Raw genomic sequence first — 26,182 nt, forward strand, 5'->3', positions numbered from 1 at the left:
TGAAAAAAAAAATCCTTCTCTCTTGTATCAATGAATTATTTATACTCATACCTCTATACATTTATGCACATCATTCCCTAAACACAGTTTGATCTATGGTAGGTACTTCTGCATTTTTTTAACCTGCTAGCTTCCATAAAACCATACCAAAAAAGTAATTTAAGGGGAAGCAAGTACAGGTTAAATTAAGTCACGAATTAACAAGGAAACAATCCAAGTAAATGTAAGTAAATAGAATATTTAAAAATTTGAAAATTTTCTGAAGCACCGGTGTCCTAGCAAAGAAGCTCTGCTCTTTCAGGATCAAGAAGCTGTGCTTCACCACTGTGAGATACAAAGTTGTGTTTCGTGTCAGGTACATACAGAAAGTGTGTGTACATGTGATTGTGATTTGTGTGGAAACTGATCATGGGACATTTAAAAGATGAATTCTAAAAAATAACTGTGGGAGTAAAGCATGGAAAAAGGCCTTGGAAATTATCCTGTGTTTGCAAATAGCATCTGAATTAAAGTTTTAAGAATGTTGCTGCTGGACAGGAACTTTCTGCACGTAGCTAAGCATTTAAACAGCTTTGCAATAATAACCTTTTTTTTTAGAATATTGCTTGTAATAAGGAGCTTTAAAAATATAGGCTTAGAATGTATGTAAAGGAAATATGCTTATCTCAACACCTTAGCAAAACAGTAAAAAGCAGCTTGAGAAAGGAAGTTGAATATCAACTCAAGGATTGATAGCTTCGACCAAGGGAAGCTTGGATATCACCGTCATGAGATTTATAGTCTTTGCAAATAAAAGGTGGACACGCCACGCTGTGCACTACGGGGAATGTGGAAAATGAACGCACTTGTGAAGATTTGTTACAGGCTGAGGGCACATTGCTGCAAACACTGAATGGAACCACTCCTTACTGTCACCGTGGTCACAGCACACAATGTCCGTGCACAGCACGGCGCACTGCACTGCAGGAGGGCCTCCCCCGTGGCTGTGGAGTCCCTATGAAGCACCTGGCGACCTGGCCCTGACTGGGTTAGCTGACATGCGACTGCCATCGCCTATGCGCCAAGCTTCGGGAGCGCTCGAGCCCTGCGAACGCCAGGAGTGAGCCTACGGTGAGACCTGCCAAGGGCGGGCCCCCAGCACCAGCGCTTCACGGCTCTTTGCATTAACGCTACGGCCGCTTCGCCATGCGGCCTTGAGCGCAGCGCGGGCACCGCCCGCCGAGCCGCCACAGCGGGGCCCGCACCGGCCCTGCTAGGCCTGCTCCCTGCTAGGCTTGATCACCGCCCCGCCGCGGTCGGGGGCGGAGCGGGGGCGGAGCGGGGCCGGGCCAGACCGGGGGCAGAGCGGGGCTGGGTTGCGTCCCGAGGCATGTCCCTGGAGCGCGGGATGGCTGAGGTAGGGCTGGCTTTGTGCCGGCGGGTGCGGGGCAGCTGCGGCCGGGCCCTGTGGTCGGGCAGCCGGGGCCCCGCGGTTGGGCAGCCGGAGGCCGCTCCGCTCCCTGGGCCCGGGCCGGCCCGCAGTGCTTGGCGGGTGAGGGCGGCGGCCCGCGATGCTGCGATCCGGGGAGAAGGTGCTGCGGTCTCGGCGGAGCCCCCGCTCCACAGGGACCCGGGCGGCCGCAGTGCGCTGTGCTGAGGCCGTGCTTAGCCCGCGTTCCCCCGTTGCCGGGAGCTGGAGGAGCCCACGGGGCGCTCCGCAGCGGAAGCGGCTGGGGAGGTTCCTGTTGGAGGTGGACGCGGGCGGCGTTTCTCCATCTCCCTTCCGCCGGAAGCGAGGGGATCGCCACCGTGGTGCCAGGTGGAGGAGCTGTGTTCGTTCCTTCACTCGTTGCTCTTGTTTCCTTTTCCCTGCACGCTTGTCTTCCTCAGGAGTGCCCATTTTGAAAAGAAAAGTGTCATCTTTGAACTATGAACATGTCCCATGTTTTTTTTCTTGTACGTCTGTTGCTGATTTTGCTTGTCCAAGGTCATCAGAGCATCCCTGATAGAAAGCTTTTAAAAGTCATAACCCAGAGCTCATTTTTTTAAAGACAATCACAAGCTTCCATTCTAACAGAGTCACACGTAAGAATACTTGTGGTCATTTCCATTTTTTAGTTGTGTTCACTTTTTGGTTGTTGCTACTGTGATGGTAAGCAAAAGGCATTAGATAACTGCACGAATGATAGCTCCATGAAGGACTAATAGGTTAAGTCGGCACACCTTTATTCTTACATGCCAGATGGAACCATTCTGGGTGCTTGGGAGCTGAGGGGAATGCCAGCCCTGTCCTCCCCAGGTGGTTTCCCCAGTTTCCACTGTTGCAACAGATAACTGGATTGGATGGGCCATTGCTGATGTGGCCCAGAGTATTCCATAGATTATTCTGACAGTACTGAAGAGTGCCTCGGTGGTTTTTTTTGTATTTTGGAATTCTCAGTTTTACTGTTCTCTGAAAATGCCTTCAGTGGTTTTAACTTTCATTTTGGGTAACAGTTCACATTGCACTGATACAACTCTGTTCAAAGTGGAATCATAGACCATCCTGAGTTGGCCAGAATTCACAAGGATCATCAAATCCAACTCTTGACCTTTTCAGTCATACCATGTGCATTTTTCTCCTGCTGTCCTCCGGACTAGAGTTTAACTGAGTGAAAATCTATCCAGATAGATGTTGCTTGATGGCAGTACACTTGGGTGAAGATGGTATTTGTCTTTTTATATCAAGGTAGCTCACTACCAGTACACAGAGAACTGGTATGACTAGTAAAATGGTATCTTTTGGGTGGCAGCATTTAGGTGTTCATGAGCTGTACATAAATGCAATCTGTATGCCTGCCTGGGTAACTAGGAAACCTAGGAGGCAGTCATGTCATGGTTCCCCTGATTGGAAACCTGAGCTGTGCTTTTTCTGAGAGCTTGCCTGTGTAACAGTGAAGATGGTACTAGTTCCCAAGCAGGAACATGAGAGCTTTGCAGTTTACCAGGGACTGTCATCAGGCTTGACCTCATGTCTTCACTCTGGACTAGATCAATCAGAGCAAGAGCAATTACACTTTCTCTGCTCCTGTTCAGTTTATCTCACCCTTGAAGGCATTGTCCAGGTGAACAAAAGACCCCTTCTGAACTTTTGGAGGCATGTAGGGGATTGCCTTCCTTCCCTGAAAACATAAACTGTTAAAGAGTGTGCAAGTTTTTATCATATTTTCCAAATACAGAAAAACACAAAGGCATGGACTAAAGGCTGAAAAAACAGATTTATAGAATTCCTAAATAAATTCAGGAACTTGTTTCATGTTGTGATTCAGGTTTTGCTTTTTTTTTTCCCCCTCCCATGTCACGGAGGGCAATACAGCTCTGCAACAGTGAAAATGGAGTGGTCCTTCAACCTGTGATTCTGGGGATGGGCTGTTGTTTGGTCGGGCTTGTGGTTTTTTTTTTTACATATGTAATACCTCCAGCTGATTTTGTTCAGCTTTAGAAGGGTCTTTTGTCACTGCTGTTGCCATACTGTCCTGTCCAGCTTCTTTTATTTCTTAAAAAAAAACCCAGCTCCACATCTGCCCTGTGGAAGATGTGTGAGGTTGGATAGATGTATCACTGACATGCAGTGTTTCTCTTCCGCATTCCCAGAAGAAGCTTCTGGTAACAATGTCCACAGCAGACTGTACAGTATTTGAACTAATGTTTTGCTCTTTCTTCCCAGGGTGACAAAACACAGAACGACCTCAGGATGTCTGTAATTCAGCAAGGGACAGCAACACTTCGGAAAGCAAAGAAAACCACTGTAAAAACATGTCTAGATAACCCCTTTGTTTTCCAGTGGAAAACCATAGATGGAGAAGATATGCATTTTATACTAGAGACCTTAGAAGAAAGGATTAAACACATTGGACTTAAAAAGATTGAGAGTCCAAGAAAGAAAAAACGTTCCCTTACAAAAAAACAAACAGAAAGAAAGTGTGATGCTGGCACCAGTGATTTCCCTAAAGAGGAAGCAGAAAGCCACCAACAAAAACCAGGATGGACTGACATAAGTATCAGAAGACAGCTTGCTATTGGAGTTAATGAAGTTACAAAAGCATTGGAAAGAAATGAACTTCTTCTCCTGCTGGTGTGCAAGTCTGCCAAACCTGCCATGATCACGTCGCACCTGATCGAGCTGAGCGCGAGCCGCGCCACGCCGGCAGGGCAGGTGCCGCGGCTCAGCGAGACCGTCGCGCCCCTTCTTGGCCTGACGTCCATTTTAGCACTCGGCTTCAAAAAGCACTCTGACAAATTCACTGAAGCAATAGCAGCAATAATTCCAAAGATACCGGCTTTGGAAGTGCCGTGGTTTCAGTACGGAACTGAAGAATCCGTGGCTTATGCAGAGACAGATTCTTCAGACAGTCTGGAACCCGAAGAGCTTGCAGAGGTGCGGGAGGATAAGCTTGCAAGTCAGAAGCGGAAGCATACAGAAAGCAATTGGCCCGATCTTTCAAATGTAATTTTGCAGCCTTTGAAAATCAAGAAACTTGTCCCAAATCCCAATAAGATAAAGAAACCACCTCGCAAAAAGAAAAAGGCTTTTTCAGCATAACTGAGTTTGGTTCTTTCTATTAAACAGATTTTTAAATGCAGGATGGAGTACAGTTCTAACAGTTCTTCTAGGCTTAACAGTGTAAAAGTCTTGAATACAAGGTGAACTTCATGTTGCACTTGAGGTACTTTCTGCTTTAATAAAAAATATTCCTCAGACTTGAGTGTTAGTTTTTACTGGGGGTAAGTATTTTCATTTGCAGCTGGAGATCAGAGTTAAAGCCGGTAATGAACATGCCAAAGTAATTTTAAGACATAATTTATACTTCTTTGGAATGAATACAAAGCATTAAATGAACTTTGTCTTTTTACACAGATTAACATGCTTTAAGCAAAAGAAATATAATTACTCAAACAAATAAATACCAAAAGTGAAAGTTTATTTAAACAAAGGTCCATGCCAGTATAAGTCTCTTAAAGCTGGGTTCAAGTAAATAGCACAGGCAGACTTCCCTTCTGAACTCTTATTATAGTTTACTCTGCTGAACAACTTGTTTTTGGTCTCAAATGTATGCAGACTTGGGTTCCACCTGATACCTGGTGCAAGATATGCTGAAGGAAAAGTTGTTTCCAAATACAAAACCAACACTACTGCGGTATTAAAAAAAAAAAAAAAAAAAACAACTTCCATTTGCAAACTAGTAACACATATCCTGCAAGAAAATGTAAACCTAAACTCCCAATAGATGTCTAAATGAAATCTAAAATTATTTCCCAGGAAATTGACATAAGCCATGTACTGTTTTATATAAAGTAGATGAGAACTGTTACTGCTACAAGACTGAAAATGTAATTTCTGAGTTTCCTTTAATTTTATTGGGGACTATGAACAATTTTCTAATGAGGGAGTTGGGTTGTAGGAAGGAAGGGAAATAGCACTGCAATTCAGGCAATCAACAGCCTAGGAATTTACTTGTAGAAGAAAGCATAAAATACCTTAACTGAGTAATTTTTGTTGTTCCTTGAAAGATATAGTTTACATGTATTGTTCAGAGATTTATTAATCCAGACTTCTGCTGCCATCCAGTAGCTCATCTGTATTTTGAATTTATTTAAGAGATTACTTTAGTTCATGATACCAACTGTGAAGGCAGGCAGTAGCAATGAGCAGTGATTGTGTAGTCATGATGCTCCTTCAAGTTTAAATACAACATTTAATGCTACAATTTTTGTCCATGTCTGAGAGTGCAAGAAGAGGTGAAATTTCTTTGCCTTGCTTCATAGTCCTTTATACATGGCATTTTTTCTGGATTTCTGAGTGCATAAAACTTGGAAGGCATGCTAGCAACTAGTGTGTTTCATTCCCAGGCTGGCTAACCATAGCATAAGAGTCGTAGCTTTTAGACAGAGCATAAGGATTAGCTTTGGTAAAAAACACAAGCACAGCAATCATCTTTCAAGCACTTCACTGCCTGCCCACGTCTATCTCTGTCTTCAGGGATTTGGGTTCCCACTGCAAATAGGAAGTTACTTTGGGAAAGAAATAACAGAAGTCTAAAAAGCCAGGTGGGAAAGGTGATAGAGCAAGCTTTACATATGCAATCCTTTGCAAACACCTATTAGGTTCTCAGGAGTCTTACCTTCATAGCAGGACTAATGCACACAGGTTCAACCTTGGAAACAAGAGAAGGCTCTCCTACTGAGCTCCTGACAGTGGCCCCACACAGATCACACAGATATTCACCTTTTGTTTAGTACCTGCTTAGGAAGTCAGAGTGAGTTGCCACAATTTTCACCTCTGGAGTCTTATTATGGGGGTGCAAGCTGGGACACCTTCAAGATTCAAGTTCTCTTGATGCTGTGATACTTCAGCAAAACACTACAAGTGAAGAGCACACAGCAGGGGCAGAAGAGGCCGTGCTTAACACACACAAGTCCACGAACAGAACTCTTCAAGAGCTGCTCCAACACTCAGGCTTAGATGCCTGCTTCCCTCATGCTCTGGCTGATAAATTTTCTCTCAGCTACAGTGCTGCACAGCTTCTACAGGAGCATGTCTCTGCCCTCCAGGCCCCTAGTAAAGATGCCGAGGGAGCCAGACAAGACAGAAGTTTATCCCCTGAATTCAGAAGCAAATGGCACTACTTTACTAGAAGAGAGCAAGACTGGCCACGCTCCTTCCTTCATGTGCCCTAACCTGAAGATTTAGACAAGAGCCAGGCTCCACGAAACCCACATTCAAGTCTGTCTTCTACCTGGACATACTTGGTCCTATCATGGCCTCAGTTTTACAAAGGACAATACTTGGGAGGATCTGCCTTCTGATTTCAGAGGAGAAAAGAAATCCACCTGCCTAACCTTTCTTCCACTCACAATTTTTTGAGGGGAAGGAAGGCAGAGAACATGAACACATCCTTCCCCTGGGCTGTGATCACCTGGGCTGTCTCAGCAAGGAAGTATCTTAGCCATGAGGACAGAGCTATGCCCTGCTGTCCCACCTCACCTCAGGCAGCCCTGAGTGAGGACTGCTGAGGCTCTGCCTTTAAGGGCTGAAGCAGAACACAATGAGCTCCTTGGTGAAACTCATCCCAGAGCGCTCCATGAAAATTCCTGCCAAGGAGGCACCATCTTTTCTTCTAGGAGTTAAAAACTTAAGTCTTTGATGGGGTCAAGATTAAATCTTGTTACTTCAGTTATCACTACCATCAATTACATTTTCAGGCACTTAATTCTGCTCAGGCCTCACACAGAGTCCAAACTGTCTCTGCACCACCTATTTTGACTGCTACTAGAAGGGAGGTATCAAGAGTGGCCAGAGATGTAAAGCCCAACTGCACCACGAGATTTCCTGTGAAGTCCTTTTAGATTCATGAGGTCCTGAGCTGGTGCACAACCAGGGGTCAAACAAACCACGTTCAGTCCCTTCCTTTGTTTGAAGGAGGTTGAATGCTTTAATCAGCTATAATGCAGTAAGGGAAAGTATTTATCACTGTTTCTAGGGCAGAATCCTCTCACCACAATTCAACAAGAAAAAGAAACCAAACCACAAACCATTCACACAGTGGAAAAGGAGCGGGAAGAAAGAAAAATCCCACTGCTACAAGGTAGTGGGTAGGGCTAACAGTTATGAAGAACAGACAAATTTATCTTCATGTACAGAATTAAACTTTCAGCAAAATCTGCTGTCAGAATTACAGGCATGTTTAAAAGGAAAGTTAGACATTTGCATTTCATGAGATATTCAAGTCACATTCAAAAGATGCTCACAGCACAGAGGCTTCACTACACAATTTGGCACTTTCAGCTAGAACAGTTTCTTAACACAGATTTTCTCAGTGCTCACGCTTCTGCAGCATCCATGAGCTGAAAGAACTGCTATCATCTCTAGCTATGACACTATGCTGGAATGCATATAAAGTGCTTCAGAAGCCACTCCCATTGCCGAGCATTCATGAGGGAATTAAAACAGCTCCACCCAACAACAAAGATCAGCCCTTCTACATTTCAGGAAGTGCAATACAGAGACTTCCAAGGACTGAGGGCAGAGCATTTCTCTTCTGCTTACCAGCCACATACATAGCAAAACTTCTTGTTCCAAAGTCAGGATAAAAACACTACCAGGAACAATTTATGAATACATATTTACACAAGGTACTTTTCATTAGAATTACAGACTTCATAGGAAATCAGAGTAGACAAAGGAATATGTGCAATTTCGCAGAAGCGTTGAAAACATTCAAACTATAAATATCCTGATAGCACTACTAAAATTCTTAGTTTTACACACAGGCTGATGTTATTCTACTGAGGAAAAACTAAGGTATTGTGCCACAACTGTAAATTAAGTACAGTAATGTATTATCATTCTGGCAACATAGATAACACCTGCACTGAACAGTGCGATACTGTTAAATCAATCCACTGATCTATTGAAGATCAAAGTACAAATCTGTATTTTTTATTGATTTGGCAGCGTTGCTTATGGAGAAACAAATGCACTAGTTAAACCAGTACACTGTCATACTGCTCCAGTTACAAAAACATCCAGGACTTTCATATAGCTACAAAGGTATCATACTTCATGATTTTCCCCCAAATGATATCCATGTTCAGTAAATAAGCAAAGATACTCCAGTTTGTATCCTTCATTCTGTTACACTGACATACATACATCACCACTTAATAAATAGAAATGCAGCAGTTCATCCACATAATAGCAAATATTTTTGTACCCTAATCCACCACTGAAGTTCAGTTTATACAAAACAGTCTTTTCTACAGAGTGGAAAAAATACCTTCTTCTCATCCAGGTGCAAGCTAAGCTTTGAAACTTAAATGAATGTGCTTTTTATTCTTTTCATGGACAACAGAAGAGTTTCATGAACCGTCTGATCTATCTGGAAATGCATAAATTTGGTCACATGTGGATGTCTTCGTTGATCAGCTTTAATGGACTATTTCAGTATCACTGACGTTGTGCTTTTACTCCTCTTGAACAATACCATTTCAAGAGTTATGGAGATCAAATTAACTCAAACGATGACCTCAAGAGTTCTAGAAACATAAGCGTTCTCATTGTAATACAAGACCAACCTAAAGGGAGAAGAAAAATATAGTATTTTAGTTCAAGTATGGCAGAAAACCTAAACATCAACAGTCTTCTGCATCTCAATTATGGATCATAAACAGGGCCAATTACATTATTTTTAAACTTCTGCCCATTGTTGGCCAGTGTAAATTAATGTACCATTACATATAACAGAATCCAGGAACTCATTTTTCTCCCTTACCTTTTCAGATTCCATGCCTGGACATCTCCAGTTGTACAAGTAATACTGCAAATTTCCATCTCCAATCCCAAACTTGAGTTTTTCCAGGAATGTCTTGTTTTCCATTAAGTCTAGTGCATTGAACACATCAAATCCTTTCTGACAACAGCAAAACATTTTTAAAATTTTACTTTTGAAATTTTCAAATGACATACAAATGATACTTTACAGACTGGCAAACGGTATCCAAGAGACTTAGGCTAATTAAAAGGAAAAAATACAACGGAATAAATCCTGCCTTTTAATTAGGTACACACACAAAGACATTTTCTCAATAAAAACAAAAGTATAATGCACAACTGTGCTTGAAGATTAGCTCCAAAAGGGTATGAATTTTAAAGCCATTTTAAGGGCCTAATGTCCGAAGAGTCCCTAAAGCATTTCCCATTATGTTATCCTTACAGACATGTATTTTTTACAGTAAGATACATATGGCCTATGCAGTTGAAGCTGCATAAATACAGTTAACTATGTTTTTCAGCAATTTATCATTCTATTAATGATAAATATATTTTTGTGATTTAGTCCTTTTCCGAAATGCCATTCTCTTTAGAACTCAAATCTTTCATGTGATTCTCCCTCCCTTACTTATGCACCCTCTACCAGCTCCTCTTTTCATAAACGTCCCAAATTCACCACAAAGAGACATTTTTTGTCTCAGAAGAGTCACATGGCAAAATCAGTCTCAAGAGTTTTTTCTCCATCAACACATACGCAAATCCTTTCTCCTCACTGGGAACTCTTAACAAGCAACCTAAATGCCAGGTCTGGTAAGTCATTGCAGCAATAATCATCATGTATGAAGAGCTGAATTTGCTCAGGGGTGTGGATATAAAATCCATTTATTTGCAATTTATTTGCAATTAACTGCAAGGGAGTCTGACCTAAGCTACTGGAGTCTTAATTGCACAAAGGTACAGCACCAGCAGGACGTGATACACTTTTAAGACGAAAGGTACAGAACAATAATGCTCAATTACTTAAGCACAAGAAGATGGGGTAAGGAACATTCTTTACCCAGTGAAAAAAATTAGGAAAAAGGGGGTTTGACGAAAAAGAGCACTTAAGCTCTTCATCAGGACTATGTAAAAGAAAGTTGAAAAGCACAGACAGTGAGTTTAGTAAGGCTTCCTGCTACCTTACACAAAGGTCATTCTGTGCAGATGACTCCATGCTAAGTTAAATGTGCTGTGAAAAACACGCAGAGATAAGACAAATGAGGTGACAGAATTTGACATTTGGCATTGAAAGTTAATTTTGAAACATTCCAAGTTAGTAAGTAACAGTAAGAGCAATCTCAGAAGGCAGGAAGTGGGGGAGAATAGAGACACACTCTAGATACAAGCACATCTACAGATGTAGCTTTAATTCAGTATCTAAGTATCAGCAGATTAGTTTCAGGTTAGTATCTTCTGAGAGGGATAAAAAGGTTTCTGTTTAAAGGTACTTTCTCCACAGCTCTGACACACCACTTAAGCAGACTCACAAGAGAATTTCCCCCCTGTGTTCTAGATCTAGAAACTTTGTGTCAGCTTCAGCAATAAAATATGCAGGGTTTTAGAGGGATTATGCTGATGCAAAATCTCACTCTCTCTCCATGCAGAATACATAGAACCTAAGTTAATAACTCCAAATTTCAGGTTTTACTTTGAAGATCAGGTGTTTTGTCCTGTAACTGCCAAACTAATTCTAAATTAATTTTATATAGTGTGATATGAAGATAAAAATAAACATTAGCTGGCATGCAAACCGTTAAAGCAATTTGCTGTGCTGATCTGTACCTCCAAAACCCAAGCTTTGGAGACAAAGTACGGAAAGGAGACTGTGGTGGTCTGTCCCCAGACAAGAGCCAAATACCCACACAGCCTTTGTTTATTCCTCTCCCACAGGATGGGGAGAAAATAGAAGGAAGGCAACATGTTTTGTGAATTGAAATAATGACAGTTTAATAGAGAAAGCAAAAGCTGAAGGTACAAGGGAAGCAAAAATAAGAATATATTCACTACTTCCCACTGCCAGACAGATGTCAAATGACTTCCTGGGAAGCAAGATCTCAGTATGCATAATGATTGTTAGGGAACAAAAATGCTATCACTAGAAGCATCCTCCCTTCCTCCTCCTTTCCTTCAGCCTTTACTGTGGAGCAGAATGTCACATGGTGTGGAACATCTCTTTGGTCAGCTGGGGTCACCTGTCCTGGCTATGTTCCCTCCCAACTTCTTGTCCACCCTCAGCCTCCTCACTGCTGGGGAAAGAGAAAGCCTTGAAGCTGTGCAAGCACTGTTCAGTAACAACCAAAACACTGCTGCGTTATCAGCCCTGCTTCAGTAACAAAGTGCAGAGCCATATGGGCTGCAAGGAACAAAGTTAACTCCATCCCAGCCAGACTCAGTATGTTTGTAAACAAAGGCTGTGAATAGGATTGCATTATCATCTCTCTTCTGTTGCCTTACCTCTCCTCATATAAAACTCAACTGCCAGATCTGCAACTATAATCAGGCATCTAATGATGCATTACAGGCCCAGCAGATACTTAAGAAATCCACAGGTATCTAAATCCCAGCATTGCAAGGGATATGGGATGATCCACTCAAAAGGAAAAAGCTGCATGTCACATTGAGAGAGAAATGTATGCAGGCCAAGGTGCAAAGCCTTGGGGTCAGACCATGGAACTGCCTCCTCACCTGTCCCACCCACAGCCTAGAGAATGGCCAGACACACAGCTCCCTGTGCCACACTTCTAACCAACACCAACCTTTTCCCACCTTAACTTTTAAGAATAATTACCAGTATTTTTAGCCATTCCTGAAAAATATACTGGCTTCTCAAAGTCTGTCTCTGAACTTCCTTTTGGATCATTCTGGAGCCTGAACAACCATATTTCCTTTCCATATATCCAAGAATCTTCCCTGACAAATAGTTACTGAACTGCTTCTAGGTTAACAAGCCTCAGCAAGCAGTTCCCATCACAGATGGCAGCTCAGCTGCAGTGCTGCATGAACATGGCTGGGACAGACAGGCTGAAGATTGTGTGGCTGCTTTCATGCAGCCAGAAGTCTGAACAGATACAGCCTTTTCAGACCATCACTGGCTTCATCCAGAACCAGCAGAGAAACACCTCTGGCAGGTGCAGGCAGCTCCAAGCATGGCCTGCCTGAGCCTCCCCAGGAGGCTGTAACACCACCAGCAGTGGGGGAAGGAGGAGCAGAAAACATGCCTGTGCCTGCAGCCTGCTGGGAATGGTGGCAGAGTGGGTGCTATGGACCACAGGAAGCCTCTGAGGTGCTTTGAACCACCCAGGGCAAACAGGTCTTTGCAAATTCATTCAGAGCGCTGGCATGTGCCATTGGTGTTAGCACTGCACTCCCACAAAACCACAGTCACTAAGAGCTGAGAGACAGCTTTTCATTAGACAGTACTGAGCTCTCAAAATTCTTCTGTTTAAGAACTTCATCTATAGTCTTTTCCCTTCCATTCAACCAAACACCTATCAGTATAATTCCATTCCTAAGGGTATGCTTAAAAGCTACACCATGACATCATCTACAGAGCTTTACACAGAGCAATGACAAAATGATAAAGCTCACATAAATAAATTTCTACATTTTTTAGGAATAAAAAATAATTTAAAAAAGCCAAATGTATTTCATAGCACTTATTAATTAATCTCCAAGGGAAATTATTTTAGTGATACTTTTCATTCTTCTGATACGTAGTGACTATGGTCATCAGTGTGCTCTTGGTGTATCCACAGCTCAAGCTATTGCAAATACTTTATGCATTTGTCATTCCCCAGCATCACTCAAAGTAAAAAGGAGAAACAAGCATACTGCTTTATATTTTTATATATGTATTTTATACATATACATATACAGTCTCATCAACTGCACTCTGTGCTGTAAATGCCCAGGCATGGATAAATTCAGTTTAAGATAAGAATTCCAGTTCTTATCTTGCCACTATTCCTAAGAACACTTTTGTGAATGAAGCAGAAAAAACTCAACCTACAACTTACCAATTTAGCTATAATGAGTGCATCATTCATTAAGTCCAACAGGGGAGTCTCTGTATGAATATTGTAAAAGGAATAGGCAGCTTTGAGGCTTTTATGAACAGGATGATGCATCACTGTTGAAGGTAACGTGTAGAAACTGAGGAAGTCTGTTAAAATACCATTTGAACCCTATAAAAAAACCAAACCAAAACAAAAAAGTCCATTAATAAGTAATCAGTTACTGGTTAGGCTAATGTGACAGTCCTACAGAGAGCAATAAATGCAGCAAGGTTTGTGTACTGTAAGTACTATGGTATAGCAGCTAGTCTTAGCTAAGAGGAAACAAATATTTAGATTTTTCTAGTCTATTACACCACTAACATTTTGACAAACAATTGTCAAAGCAGTAGTTTTCTACAGACAAAGCTAACAAAGTACACTTCCACTGAAAGTATAGAAGTTTTTTTCTGACTGAAATAATTTTAAATAAAATATTCTTAGAATATCACGGATATTTTAAAAACCTGATGACATTCACATCAAAGAATATTTTTCTCATCTTTCTAAAACCAGAGAAAAAAAATAGTGTGCTGGTATACAAGCATATTAATAAAAACTTCCAGAGTATCTCCAAGAAAATAAGTTAAAGGAGACACACAAATACTTCTTGCTTGTTTGCTTTACTTCTCAATGACTAGTAACCACTAATTAGAGTTCAATGAAGGACCTCACATGGCTCCTTAAATTAATAGTACTTCTACAGTAAAATGTAAAACAGCTGAACATACCACATGCAAAAAAGCTTTTTCTTAGAGCAGGTACAGATTCTGTAGTTGAGTAATACTAACTACAAGGAACTGAAAAGTTATTGAGTCACTCACTAAATTCAGTAAGGATAATGAAAATATTAACTCATAAATTATATAGAGTATTTTAAGGTCTTAGATCTGCACATTACAAAGATCACTTAGAAGTCTGACAGTAGCTTCTCCAGGTCACACAGGTCTTAAAAGATTTTAAGCACTAACAAACCTACAGTTTGTATAATAAAAAAACTAGTCCAAGAGACAGCATAAAACAAGTAAGTGAAGACTGTGCTGTTTAGTTAATATGGCATTGTTAATGTTACATTCATGCTAGTCCTGGTGCTTGTGAACTCTCCTGTAGGCTTCAACTCACAAAGCAAGCCAAAAACCCACTCAGGGAGCAGGGCAGAGAGAAGAGGGAGTGGAGAAAGAAGGTGGGACTATAAATTAGACCGTGGAAAAGTCCAATGAGCACTAGACCTACTACAAAGCAGAAAGCTAAGTTTGGACAATAAAAACTGATGGGCAGGACCATTCATCTCCAGCAGCTCTAGGTTTCCTAATTCAGCTGAGGCTCCTGCACAAATTCAGGTTGCAGAGTGGGAACTCTGAGTTCACAACCTAGGGCTTTTCTATGAGGAGAAGGTTTAGGGATGTTAGTCCTGATCATTTAGAAATAATGTTATCACTTAAACAAAGTAATATACTGTCTAAATATGCTGTCTACAACTGATTTTGTATGGACTCAAAGAGAAGGGTGTATCTTTCCACTAGCTTTATGGCACCTATTCCAAACATGTCTGGGAGATTTCCAATCCAAATGCTAATCCATTCCAGCATTCCATATTTTGAGAGAGGCATTATGACCAACTCTCTGCAGGGTGGTAGATGTGTATGTGTATGTATGTATATATATATGCAAATTCATACAAATACATACACACATTCTTTTACTGGAAAAAACCCCACATTTTACCAGTGTGTAAAAAAAGCAGCAAACCATCAAAAAACATAATTCCCCCAGCAGGTGCCTCTAAAATTAGTTTTTTTTAAACAGAATTTTGTAACGATGTATGACAGAAAGGTGTACACCTGGGAGAATGAGAGCCAATTCAAACCAAATCCTTATCTCAGTCATGGTGTCATTTTTCCATTTTTCTAGAAAAGGAAGTTTGAAGACCACTGCTTAATATCATGTCATACCTCTGTTAAAAAGAATCAAGAAATGCAGCTGGAAAAGTTGATCTTAAGATATGTAGGGTTCTCGTCAAGATAGTGATGTTTTGATAATTCAGAATTCTTCTTTAGGATATTCTATTATAAGAGCACTAGAGTTTATCACAGGCAAACACCTTTTAATTAACAGAATGTAATACAAAGAACAAAGCTTGTACTCATGGCATCAAATTCTACCTATAACACACGTATTTCATATTGCCTGCATTTCAAAATCTTGATGCTGATATGAATTACTGTCTGGCACTCTGAGTGCAGAGTGCTCTGAACTACTGAGTGACACTCACTCGCATTAATATACGTTAGTGTATATTTTACCTCTACCACGTAAGTGTCAATAATATGATCCCGAGGCAGGAACCAGTGGGCCACCTCTTCTTCATCCATCACAGGAGCAAGATGAAACTGTTTCAAGTAAGTATTGATTAATTCTTGTACTGCTTTAGTATCTTTTTGTTCCATTGGTCTCAAACCTGAAGTCTTTGTGGCCTTAGTGAAAAAAAAAGAAAAAGAAATGTTAGGATGTTAAAAGGTAAACTGCACACACAGCAAAGGCTGAAAGTAGGCTGCAGAGTCACTCCACTTGCTATAATGCATTCATTATTAGCCTACTTTATCTCAGCCACCTAATTCATTATGCTATTTTACAAACTGCTTTCGATCAGAATTCCCTCTCTTCTAATTACTGGGACAGTCTGGGGCACTTCAATCTTTTAATTTCATTATTGAAACAGCTTCATTTCTCCAGAGAAAGACACACCATCGCCAACTGCCTACATTTTGTGCAGTTCGTATTTTTTATTTTTTTTAGGTCAATCTATTTATCTTCTTCTAAACTACCTGGGGGCTCAGACACGGAAACAAAACAAAGAAACTTGCATATCAGAAGTTATCTCAAGACAAGAACACATGCAATTCAAACTTATGGAAATTACAGTCAAGCTACACATCAATGTCAGCTGATTAAGTTTAATTATAAATTATTTAACAAAAAAGATTCTACCTATTTTTAGCACTTGTAAACCTCTTTGCTAACAACCTTCTATACAGGCACAACTGCTATTCTGGTAACAAGAAAGATTCTCATAACTTACAGCTCTCTGAAATTAAAGACCTATTTTAACAAATATTTTTCTGACTTTAAACATCAGAAATGGAAAAATTACTTTGTAGTATTATGCAATTATTAATGTTTTAATTTAAGTTTAAATTATGCAATGATTAAAGTTTTCTTCCCATCTTTTGCCAGTCTTCCTGGATAATTCCTTTTGGGGAAGCTAACGCTTGTTGTCTTCAGTGCTCATTTATCCCACCTCATCTGTGTGAGCTACATACTTGGGCACGTACCACATTAATCATAGCAAAGTCGATTGCAAGAGCAGCCAGGTAGAGACTTGATTACTGGAAGCCTGAAATTAGTGTAGCTGATTATGCTTTGCCCAAAAGGCATTATTCTGGGGGAGATGTTTATTCGCACGCTCTGGGAGCCAGCAGCCAGATGAGAAATCAAGGCACATTTTGTCACAGCTCTGGCCTGTGCATTACATTTCAGTCTTCCTGTTTTTCTAGGCAGGTTTGACTCCACAACAGCTCATCATCTGTATTTTTAAATGCTCTCATTCCAGAAGGGTGTACACTTGACATACAGGAAGGATGGAGGAAAAGCAGCTGGGGTGGAAGATCTTTTTTCCCCCCAGTAATGCTCAGAATCACCACCAGTAAGTGACTACTTGCAATCCCAGAGCTGAGGGAAACTGTACAGAACTGTGCTAAAATTTGTTTCTCTGGGCACGTAATCATTCGACTGTCCAGCATCAGGATCTCAGCTAGTCAGGAAAAGACAACAGAGACAAACATACTACTGTCTAAATACTAAATACTGACAAATTTTACTTCTTTCAGAAAACTCCTTGCTCAAGAGATTAAATACTTAGGAAAAACCTTGTCTAAATACTAAATACTCTAAATACTGACAAATTTTACTTCTTCCAGAAAACTCCTTGCTCAAGAGATTAAATACTTAGGAAAAACCACTTTTATTTTTTTGTATCTATAGGTACATGCACAGACTTTAGGGAGGGTGATATTTATTAATTACAGTATTTATTACACCTGAAAACATTTTTAATTTAGGCTGTTCAAGTGATTAGCAATGATTAATTCTCTTAAAGGGAGATGAGCTCCTAGTGGCAATGATATTCCAAGGACATTAAGAAAAGAGATTAAAATGCAAGAAATGGTGTTTGGTGCAGAGGGACATGATAGCATGTACTGCACGGACGAATTTGTTTGACAGTAGTGTTTATAACTGCCTGAAACTGAGGAGAAAAACCTTCAAGAGGACTTAATCCCTTTCTCAGGAAAAACCAAAAAAAAAAAGGTCTCCAAATAAACCCAAAGCACAAGACCTAAAGAGAAAACATTAGAACAAAGATTACATCTTTATTTTCCAATGAGAAGCTCCCAAATCCAACCTAAAACTAACAAAAATTCTGAGCTATATGGACTCCTACATCACTTAGCTTTAAAAGCTGATTTTGAAAGCACTTATTTTTGATTTGTACTTCTATCTACAGTGTATGTTTGCCTTAGCTATATTCTATGGATGAGATAATGATATATTAGTTATTTTCCATAATTCACTTCTCTGTTGAAACTGGTTTTATGATAAAGGAAAACAATCAGGATACAACTGCTATTTCTAATGATTCTCTGTAGTTACACCTTTGGTACTACAAGATCCTTATCTTTTAATCACTTCCTCAGTTGTTTCCATAAGCAATGTTACTGGAGTTGCCACCAAAACCTACACTTGAATTTGTATATTACACTCTTCAGACTGCTAAAAATGCCTTCAACATTTGATGGAAGCTATATTTAGCTGCCCAAGATTAAAACCCAATTAATTTGGTTATTAATTCTTAAGCTCTGCAAACTGCTGCCTGCCCTGCACACAAGGGAGAAGCTGCATGTGCAGGCACAGGTGGCACCAGGCGGAGCAGGAAACGAGAATCTCCGACAGCAGCAGGAGTACGGACCAAGGCATGGCATGTGCTTTATTCCAAGGGCTGCTCAGCCCACTGCTCAGATATCTGGGCACTAAGAGAATCTGCAGCATCAAGTCAAATATAGCAACAGACACAATTCTCCAAAATCAGAGAAATCATTATAAATACTTTGAGTGAGGAAAAAAAGTATTGTTTTTAACCAAAAGAGAGGGTTTGTTTAAATACAGGTTTACTGACAAGGTACAGGTAAGGAATACTCTGCAATCCCTTCAAAAAAGGTAGCTTTTACAAGCAAACTAATGGTTTTCAGCCATAAAGTTCAGACTAAATTCTAAAGGCTATTAATTACAGCAATGAGATTTTTTAACAGTACACAGCATTTACAGTGACTTGCCCTGTCACGGAAATGCACCCTAAGCCTTTTTGCAAGCTTAACTATTAGCTGAAAATATGAGAAAAAAAATTTTACTAACCTAGCTATGCCAGAATACTTGCTTTTTACTAGACCATGCAAACTAACAGTGCACAATATTCTGAAGTGGCTTTTACTGAGACTGCTTAATGCAGAACAACACTCTCTGACAGTACAGAAAAAAATGTGAGTTAGAGTGGAATCAACAATACAGCTATATTCAGCCAAGTTGCTGATGGACTTCTCTGAGAATTTTACGACATGAACTGTTGATTTTCTGTTCCAGTAATCTCTTATCAGATTAAACATACCGAGGATAGTCTTATGCATCTTCAACTCAATCCCATATGTTTGTGAAGTCAAGCTTTCTGGGTTTTTTTTTTCCTTTAAGGATTTTAGGTTAAAATTTGTATTTTCTCCATAGAGATCCAGATTTCCAGCAATAGTCTCTTCTGTTTAGTACAGCTCTTAAGGTCTTTTTCATCAACCAGAGATTATTTTTTTAATGTCCTGCATGCACTGCCTTTACACAGAAAAGCCTGTGCTGTCAGAGACAGATGGAAGGTTATTTTGGGCCTCACAATAACTGTGGGGATTCTTTAGAAGTCATACTGCTTACATCAGGAAGTCTGTAGAGCTTCATTGTTCTTTGTAGAGTCATGTTTCTACTCAAATGTGAAAATTTCACCTCCACCAGTTTTCTGGGATTTAGTGATCGATGCCAATACCTGGAAATACAACCAAATCACAAATTTAAATAGTATTTTAAGTGTCAGTGTCACTTGCATCCGTTGCCCTGCTTTCTTGCTTTCTCCTTTTCTACTCTCCAAATTTGTTTCTAAGCAAGCTTGTACTACATCTATAAGAAGGCTGATTAACAAAAAAAAAAAAAAGAAAAAAAAAAGAAAAAAAAAAAGAAAAATTAAGGAAAAGCTATATCCAAGCAATAGGTTTTAAAACAAGCCTGCTATCACAGTATTTTCAATCTAAGCAAATGCTTTTTGACAGAGAATGAATAAGCACAGGGCTAAGCATTTTAGCATTTGTCACAGCCCTGAAAAATTCACCATACATACGCTGCAACTTTTATTTTCTTGTGCAGACAGGACCCTCTGCTCATGTCTGAGCATTTTTTTTGAAGGAGCTCTCCCTTTCCTAGGAGGTCATTGTGCAACACAGCATCTCTGGTAATTCTAACACAGCATTGCTTTTTATTTCCCGCCCCATCATTCCTTACAGAAACTTACAGGATCTTTGGTGTTGATAGGTACAAAACAATTTCAAATCAAAAGGTACTCTGTCCTCCAGAAGTCTAAACAGCTGGACTAAAAGTGCAGGAACTGAACTTTTCCAAGTAGAAATAAAATCCATTCCAAGCAAATGAAATTATATTTGACTCTTCCCACATGGTAGTGTTCCTGTATTTATCAAATGCCAATAAAGTCCTTCTTTCTCCAGGAAAGATGAAAGCATTTCAAAAAAGCAAATCATACAATTACCAGAAACGCTCCGCCATCTCTGGCAAGCAACCAAGTTAACAGGGAAGTGTCCCAGCAGGGACACAGGCCACTTGAAAAACACAGGTATACAATGTTGTCATTGGTAGCATGGCTGCCACCAGAAAGTCAACAGAAACATCTGTTAGTCTGTTTAAAGTATGCTAAACAAACCACAAATTAAATTATAGTCCGAGAAGCTGTTTTATCCGAGGCACAGGGAGGGAAGGGGGATAAAAAACCCCAACACCAAAAAATACCAACGTTGACAAACACTCAGGCCTTCAGGTTAGTCAAGGTCACAACATTTAATAGCTTTGAATTTTATGCTTTTACTGTTTTTAGTCAATTATGTTATATTTTCTTAAAAATTACTGTTACAGGAACCAATAATATTAAGAACATCACCTAGGTTACCTGCAAGTGGCCACAGGTTTGGGAAGTACCACTCCAGCAGTGTAAACAGCCTGAAAAATTCCTTCCAAGTTTACTCTTCTGGTTATTTCCCGAATCAATACAGGTGCCACCCGTTTAGACCTCAGTTTCTTATGGACACACAGAAAATTGATTTCTACCATTTTCTTCACACTAAAAAGGCATTAAGTAGTGGAAAAATTAAAGAGAGTTACACACTGCATGTTTCCATTTTTAGAATTACAGTTTTCCATATTGTGACAGAAGAATTTGAAGTAAAATAAACTTGCCTGTGACAAAGTACATCTGCAATGAACACTGATCCATGCCTATGTGACTGCAATATGCAAGCTATCTCTAAGAGGTATGCAATATTCCTTTACCAGAACTCTATCAAGACTTAACTGATTGCTTTACTTTAAGATGCAGTACAGCATCCAAGCAATGCTATGTGGAGTCACAATGCTTTATGTTTGTCAGTGTATGAAGACTTGGCCAAGAATCCCAGCTGATCAACTAGAAATACTTTTCAGCAGGGTCAGAAAATTGTATGGCATTACCTGTATCATCCATCACTAAGAAAATTCCTTAAATAAATATTGGTGCTCTTCACCTTGTTCTCCCTTTTTAAGTTCTCTAGAGCTATGGATACCAGTTTAAGGTTTGTTTTGTGGCATTATTCTTTAACAAATACAAAAGAACTGGTGCATTTTACCTTTCATAAATACGAATATTTGCAGGGATGGCACTTATGAATCCTACCAGTTTTTTGTTTGAAGACACTCTAACCCCGCAGTGCCATTGTGGTAACCAGCCCGGAGGACGCAATGCCCTAGAATTGATGACAGAAATAATTACAAATTACTGCCTAAGAAGATGTAATAAAAACACCCTTCATTGCACTCCAGCCAGAACAGAATGTGGAACTTGCTACTCACCACAGAAGAAATTCAGGTGAATAATCAAACCTAAACATATTATCATCATCTTCTACGTAATTCTCATTTAATAGTGTGTATAACTCCTTCAGCTGAAAACATACACAAAAAAATCCAAAGACTTATCCACATATCAATCAGAAAAAACTTGAATTATTTTAGATACATATAAAAATTGTTCTACTTACAACTTCAGCATTGCTAAGATCCAATGTGTCCCACATAAAACCTTGTGGCAAAGAATATGGCTCTAGGCGGACATTGTCCTTATCTGGTTCAATTGCACCATGTGAAGTTATAACTTCATCTTTTGAGGCAGAAGGAGGAAAAAAAACCAAACCAAAAAACTGTTACATTGCTAGCTTTTATGATAGTTCTGTAAACTGCATTTAATTCACATAATGTATTTCCCCATAATTATGTAAATGGAACAAGAAGCTTTCAAAAAATGCTGAAAATATTAGTATTATTAGTTTACACTACTCATTCTCATAGACCACATTCAGACTAATGACTGTCTCATCATAATATTTATAGATATGTACAGAACCACTCCATCTCAACTGATATCCTGCATTTCATAACACAAGAGACAACAACTTATCAGCACATGCACAGCATTCAGCCAGCCATGAGATCCACAGCCTCATCATGAGAACATGTACTCACAGCTAACAAGCTATGGCTCAGATCCTGTTTACCACTGACTTGAACAGACCTGAACTCAACAGGATTACTCAGGAGCAGTAACATAGCAAAGCCAGGGCATTTAAGAGACACTGTTGGCATGTGAAATGTATTCCTAAAATCCTACTTGAAAGCATGCTTTCTTCTCCTCCCTTACTTTACAGCACCAGTCCTCAGCATACACTAATAAACTGCAGCTGTTCCTCTTCTAAGGAGCAGCACCGACTAAATCACAGAATCATTTAGATTGGAATAGACCTGTAAGATCAGTCCAATCACTAACCTTACACTGCCAAGCCCACCACTAAACCATGTCCATAGGCATATTTACGTATCTTTTCAATACCTCCAGGAATGGTGACCCCACTACTTCCCAAGGGAGCCTCTTCTAATTCTCAGCCATCCGTCAGTGAACAGATTTTTCCTAACATCCCATCTCAATCTCCCCTGGCACAGCTCCCCTTGAGGTAGTTTCCCCCGGTCCTAGTGCTTGTTAGCTGTGAGAAGAGGCTGACCCCCAGATGGCCACGACCTCATTTCAGGTAGTTGTAGAGCGATAAGGTCTCCCCTGAGCCTCCTTTTCTCCAGGCTAAACAACCCCAGCTCCCTCAGCCACTCCTCATCACACTTGTTTTCCAGACCCTTCACCAGGTTTGTGTCCTCCCCTGGACTCAGTCCAGCACCTCAATGTCTTTCTTGTAGCATTGCCCTTTAAGTCAGATTACACTGTAAAGCTTTGGACCTCCTGATTTTCTCCCTGCATAACCTCAGCATCCTTGCGGTCCCTTTGGTGGTGCATCTCTCCATCCATCCTTGGGCCTGCCCCATGATCTCAGGAGTTCCTGGTAAGCCTTGACCAAACCAGCTGGGCAGTGAAATGTCCCTTGACTGTTAACAGGAGCTCCTGAACAGTAAAGGCGGGAGTGACACTGTATCAGGATCATCATTCGCCTGAACCAGGTGGGGAACAAGGGAAAATCAGTGATTCCCTAATAATCAGCTATTCCCTGACAGTCCTGGAACACCATTTACTTGAACTGTAGGCCAAGTGAAATGGTATCATTGTTACAGGATGGGATTTTTCAGCTTTTTTTTTCCTTTTCAAAAAGCAGTTGCCATTGTGGGTTACCACCATGATGGAAACTTACTAATGATGAAAGCCAATTATTTGGTAATCCTATGAAGAGTGGTCCTAAGTGAGGCCCTTTACAGTGCCTGGACTGCAGTGGGCTGCACCAGCTCCTCCCTCTGAGAGGGATGTCTTGCATCCCTCAAGTCTGTGATGCTCTGAAGACTTGCTGAGCACGAGGTCTACACTGACACCCTCCACTCCTCAAAGCTCAACCCTTGCCTGCTGAGAAACACAAGGGACTCAATGTATGTCACTGGGCTCAAGGGGAATTTTTAACAGGCACCTTTGAACACAGTAGCATGTAAACAACTCTGTGCCTGAGTGCATGCATGAGAGTTGAGTACAGCAGGAATGCTGTTATCTAGAATCTATAATTAAGTCACTCTTATAATTGTAGCAAATCCTATGTACGTTGAAGTCCCGATGAGAACAATGGCTAGCAATTGTGAGACTTCTGCCAGATGTTTAAAGAATATTTCATTTGCCTCTTCATCCTGGCTGGGAGATCTAGAACTGACTCACACCATGGTATCAGCCCTATTGGCCTTCCCCCTGATTCTTACCTGTAAACAGTCAACTGTATCATCAGCCATCATCAAACTAGACAGTCAAATGTTCCTTTGAGTATGAATTTTTCCACACGATGCACAATCCTGACTAACAGTTATGGCCTGCCATCCAGTTTGGAAGGTCATAATTATTAGCATTTTTAAGCAAACTCTGAAAAGTACCAACAGCCCAAACATTACTGCTACTAAATGGCAGGTTTGGCAAAACTAAAGGATCTATTGCTAATAATTTTAACTTGAAGGCCAAAGGATTCTGAAGTAAGTTTAATGCAAAGATCCCTACAACATTTTCTTGAATTGACAGATTATTTTTTCCACCTAAACACATAAAGCATATCAGCTAGTGATGACTTCCCAATCTGTTCGTTCAGCAGACAAAAGAAAAGCTTAAAAAAATCTGTGGGATTAAGAAGAAATTCATAGACACTGTTGAACAAAACCTCACCGACCAAATTCCATGAAACATATTTCTACTGAACAACACTAACAAATAATTTTCTGAGCCACTGTATGGGCCTTTTTAGACTGGCAAGCAACACTCTCCTCTCTAAGTGCTGTAAGATACATTGATTAGCCTGAACTGAACTGAACTCCTGACACTACTGCACAAACACCTGAACTAGCTCTGGAAAAGCTTGATTATGGCACGAGCATTTTTTGATTTACATTTTAACTTATTTTGGCTAGGGTCCTTCTCCACTTAGGCTGGATTGCTGGTGACAATTACTACCATTCTTTATGCAGGTATTTGGACAGAGTTTGCACAGAGAAAAGCCATGGCAGGTCAATTCAATCCAATCCAGAGGAAAATACTGTATCCAGGAACTCTGCTCTGGACTTCTCTATGCAAGAAAAGTCAGGGAGAAATGAGCTTGCTGCGGATTAAGCTATAGCCATGGATTAGTGTGAAAAGCTGCCTGTGGAGAGAGAGTGAGCAGAGTGCTCCTGTGCTTTAGACTCTACTTTATTTCTGCTTATTCTATACCAGTCTCCAGTGCAATGGAGAGAAACCTGCAGGACAGAGCAGCACCAACTACTGTGCTGAGAATGTTTTATTTGTGGGGCCCTCAAGGTATGTTCACACTGAAAAGCTGTCACTGCTTATCTTGAAGACAACGAAAGCAGAAAAAGAAGGTTCAGAAAGCAACACAGAACACAAGATAGTCAGCAACTACTTTCTCCAACAATGAGAAGATTTACCAACTGCGTTATCAGGGATCAGATTAACATAAAAAACAATTTGTCAAATTCATTATAAATTTAAAGGCAAGGAGAGATCATCTCATCATCTCACTTGGCATCAAGAACAGAGAACAGAATCTGAGAAAGCATTTCTTCAACTAGTGTATGTTGTGGAGGAGAACATGAACACACAGCAGAAAAAGAGTCTGTGTATCAGACAAGTGCCACTGTCTACTTAAAGCTGTATGAAAACAGTGCGATCTATGGCAGGGGAGTCATTATATTTCTGAGGCAGCAAATCCACTTACTGAAAAAAAATTAAGGAAATAGAAATAAACAAAGAAAACAAATACTGCTAAAAAAAAATTAAAGTTTACTCTTTGTCACCACTTAAGAGTTTTACTTCTCCTAAAGTGAAAAAGACTTCTATGTTCTATTGTTCAATATTTCAGACCTAAAATACACAAAAGAACACTATTTCAATAGCATTTCCCATTTTTACAGAGGACATCAGAATGAGACTTATTAACATTGTATCTTGCACATTATCTGTGGGGAAGGCAACCACTTCCCTGGAAAACATCAAGAATTCCACATAAACTACACAAAAGACTAAGGATCCCTACCACATACAGTCCAACTTTATACCCATTTTAGAGAACATCACACAGAGCTAGCACATTTCTTTAGTAATCATAAGACAGCACTTTCACATAGATCCAGTTAAACTTACTAAGTTTAGGTACAGGTTGTGTATCCCAAAACTGGTATTTACGTTTGGCAGCCTCATCAATATTCTTTGCTGGGCCTTGGCATGCAGAGAGCAGCTCCATTGCTCTCTGGATGTCTTGAAGCTTCTGCATTGGAATGGCTGGATTCTGCATAAATAGGCAAACAGAGCAGAAAGCTTACTGAGTACACTTAGTTCATAAATAGCTGTACAAACATGTTAATTTCTTTTACTGTCACCTATTCTTAC

General features: G+C 40.2%; 2 protein-coding genes across 2 annotated transcripts in view; one reads left to right on the forward strand and one right to left on the reverse strand.

Annotated features, from left to right (window-relative positions):
- Positions 1-1,288: 1,288 nt before the first annotated feature.
- Positions 1,289-4,719, forward strand: RPP38 (ribonuclease P/MRP subunit p38). Its single transcript, XM_041408394.1, has 2 exons — positions 1,289-1,396; positions 3,686-4,719. The coding sequence occupies exons 1-2, from the start codon at positions 1,370-1,372 to the stop codon at positions 4,559-4,561; spliced, it is 903 nt and encodes a 300-aa protein (XP_041264328.1). The 5' UTR covers positions 1,289-1,369; the 3' UTR covers positions 4,562-4,719.
- A 200-nt stretch (positions 4,720-4,919) lies between these two features.
- NMT2 (N-myristoyltransferase 2) overlaps positions 4,920-26,182 on the reverse strand; it is a 34,916-nt gene continuing 13,653 nt past the window's right edge. The window contains exons 3-12 of the mRNA XM_041408393.1: positions 25,937-26,081; positions 21,822-21,940; positions 21,634-21,725; positions 21,411-21,527; positions 20,699-20,869; positions 19,405-19,513; positions 15,684-15,854; positions 13,345-13,512; positions 9,291-9,428; positions 4,920-9,093 (exon numbers count right to left, since the gene is read on the reverse strand). Of these exons, the coding sequence (XP_041264327.1) occupies positions 9,073-9,093; positions 9,291-9,428; positions 13,345-13,512; positions 15,684-15,854; positions 19,405-19,513; positions 20,699-20,869; positions 21,411-21,527; positions 21,634-21,725; positions 21,822-21,940; positions 25,937-26,081 (1,251 nt within the window). The 3' untranslated portion in view covers positions 4,920-9,072. The remainder of the gene's footprint in view (positions 9,094-9,290; positions 9,429-13,344; positions 13,513-15,683; positions 15,855-19,404; positions 19,514-20,698; positions 20,870-21,410; positions 21,528-21,633; positions 21,726-21,821; positions 21,941-25,936; positions 26,082-26,182) is intronic.

Source organism: Onychostruthus taczanowskii, unplaced genomic scaffold, assembly GCF_017590055.1.
Source record: "Onychostruthus taczanowskii isolate IOZ18803 unplaced genomic scaffold, ASM1759005v1 scaffold3, whole genome shotgun sequence".
Classification (NCBI taxonomy): Eukaryota; Metazoa; Chordata; class Aves; order Passeriformes; family Passeridae; genus Onychostruthus; species Onychostruthus taczanowskii.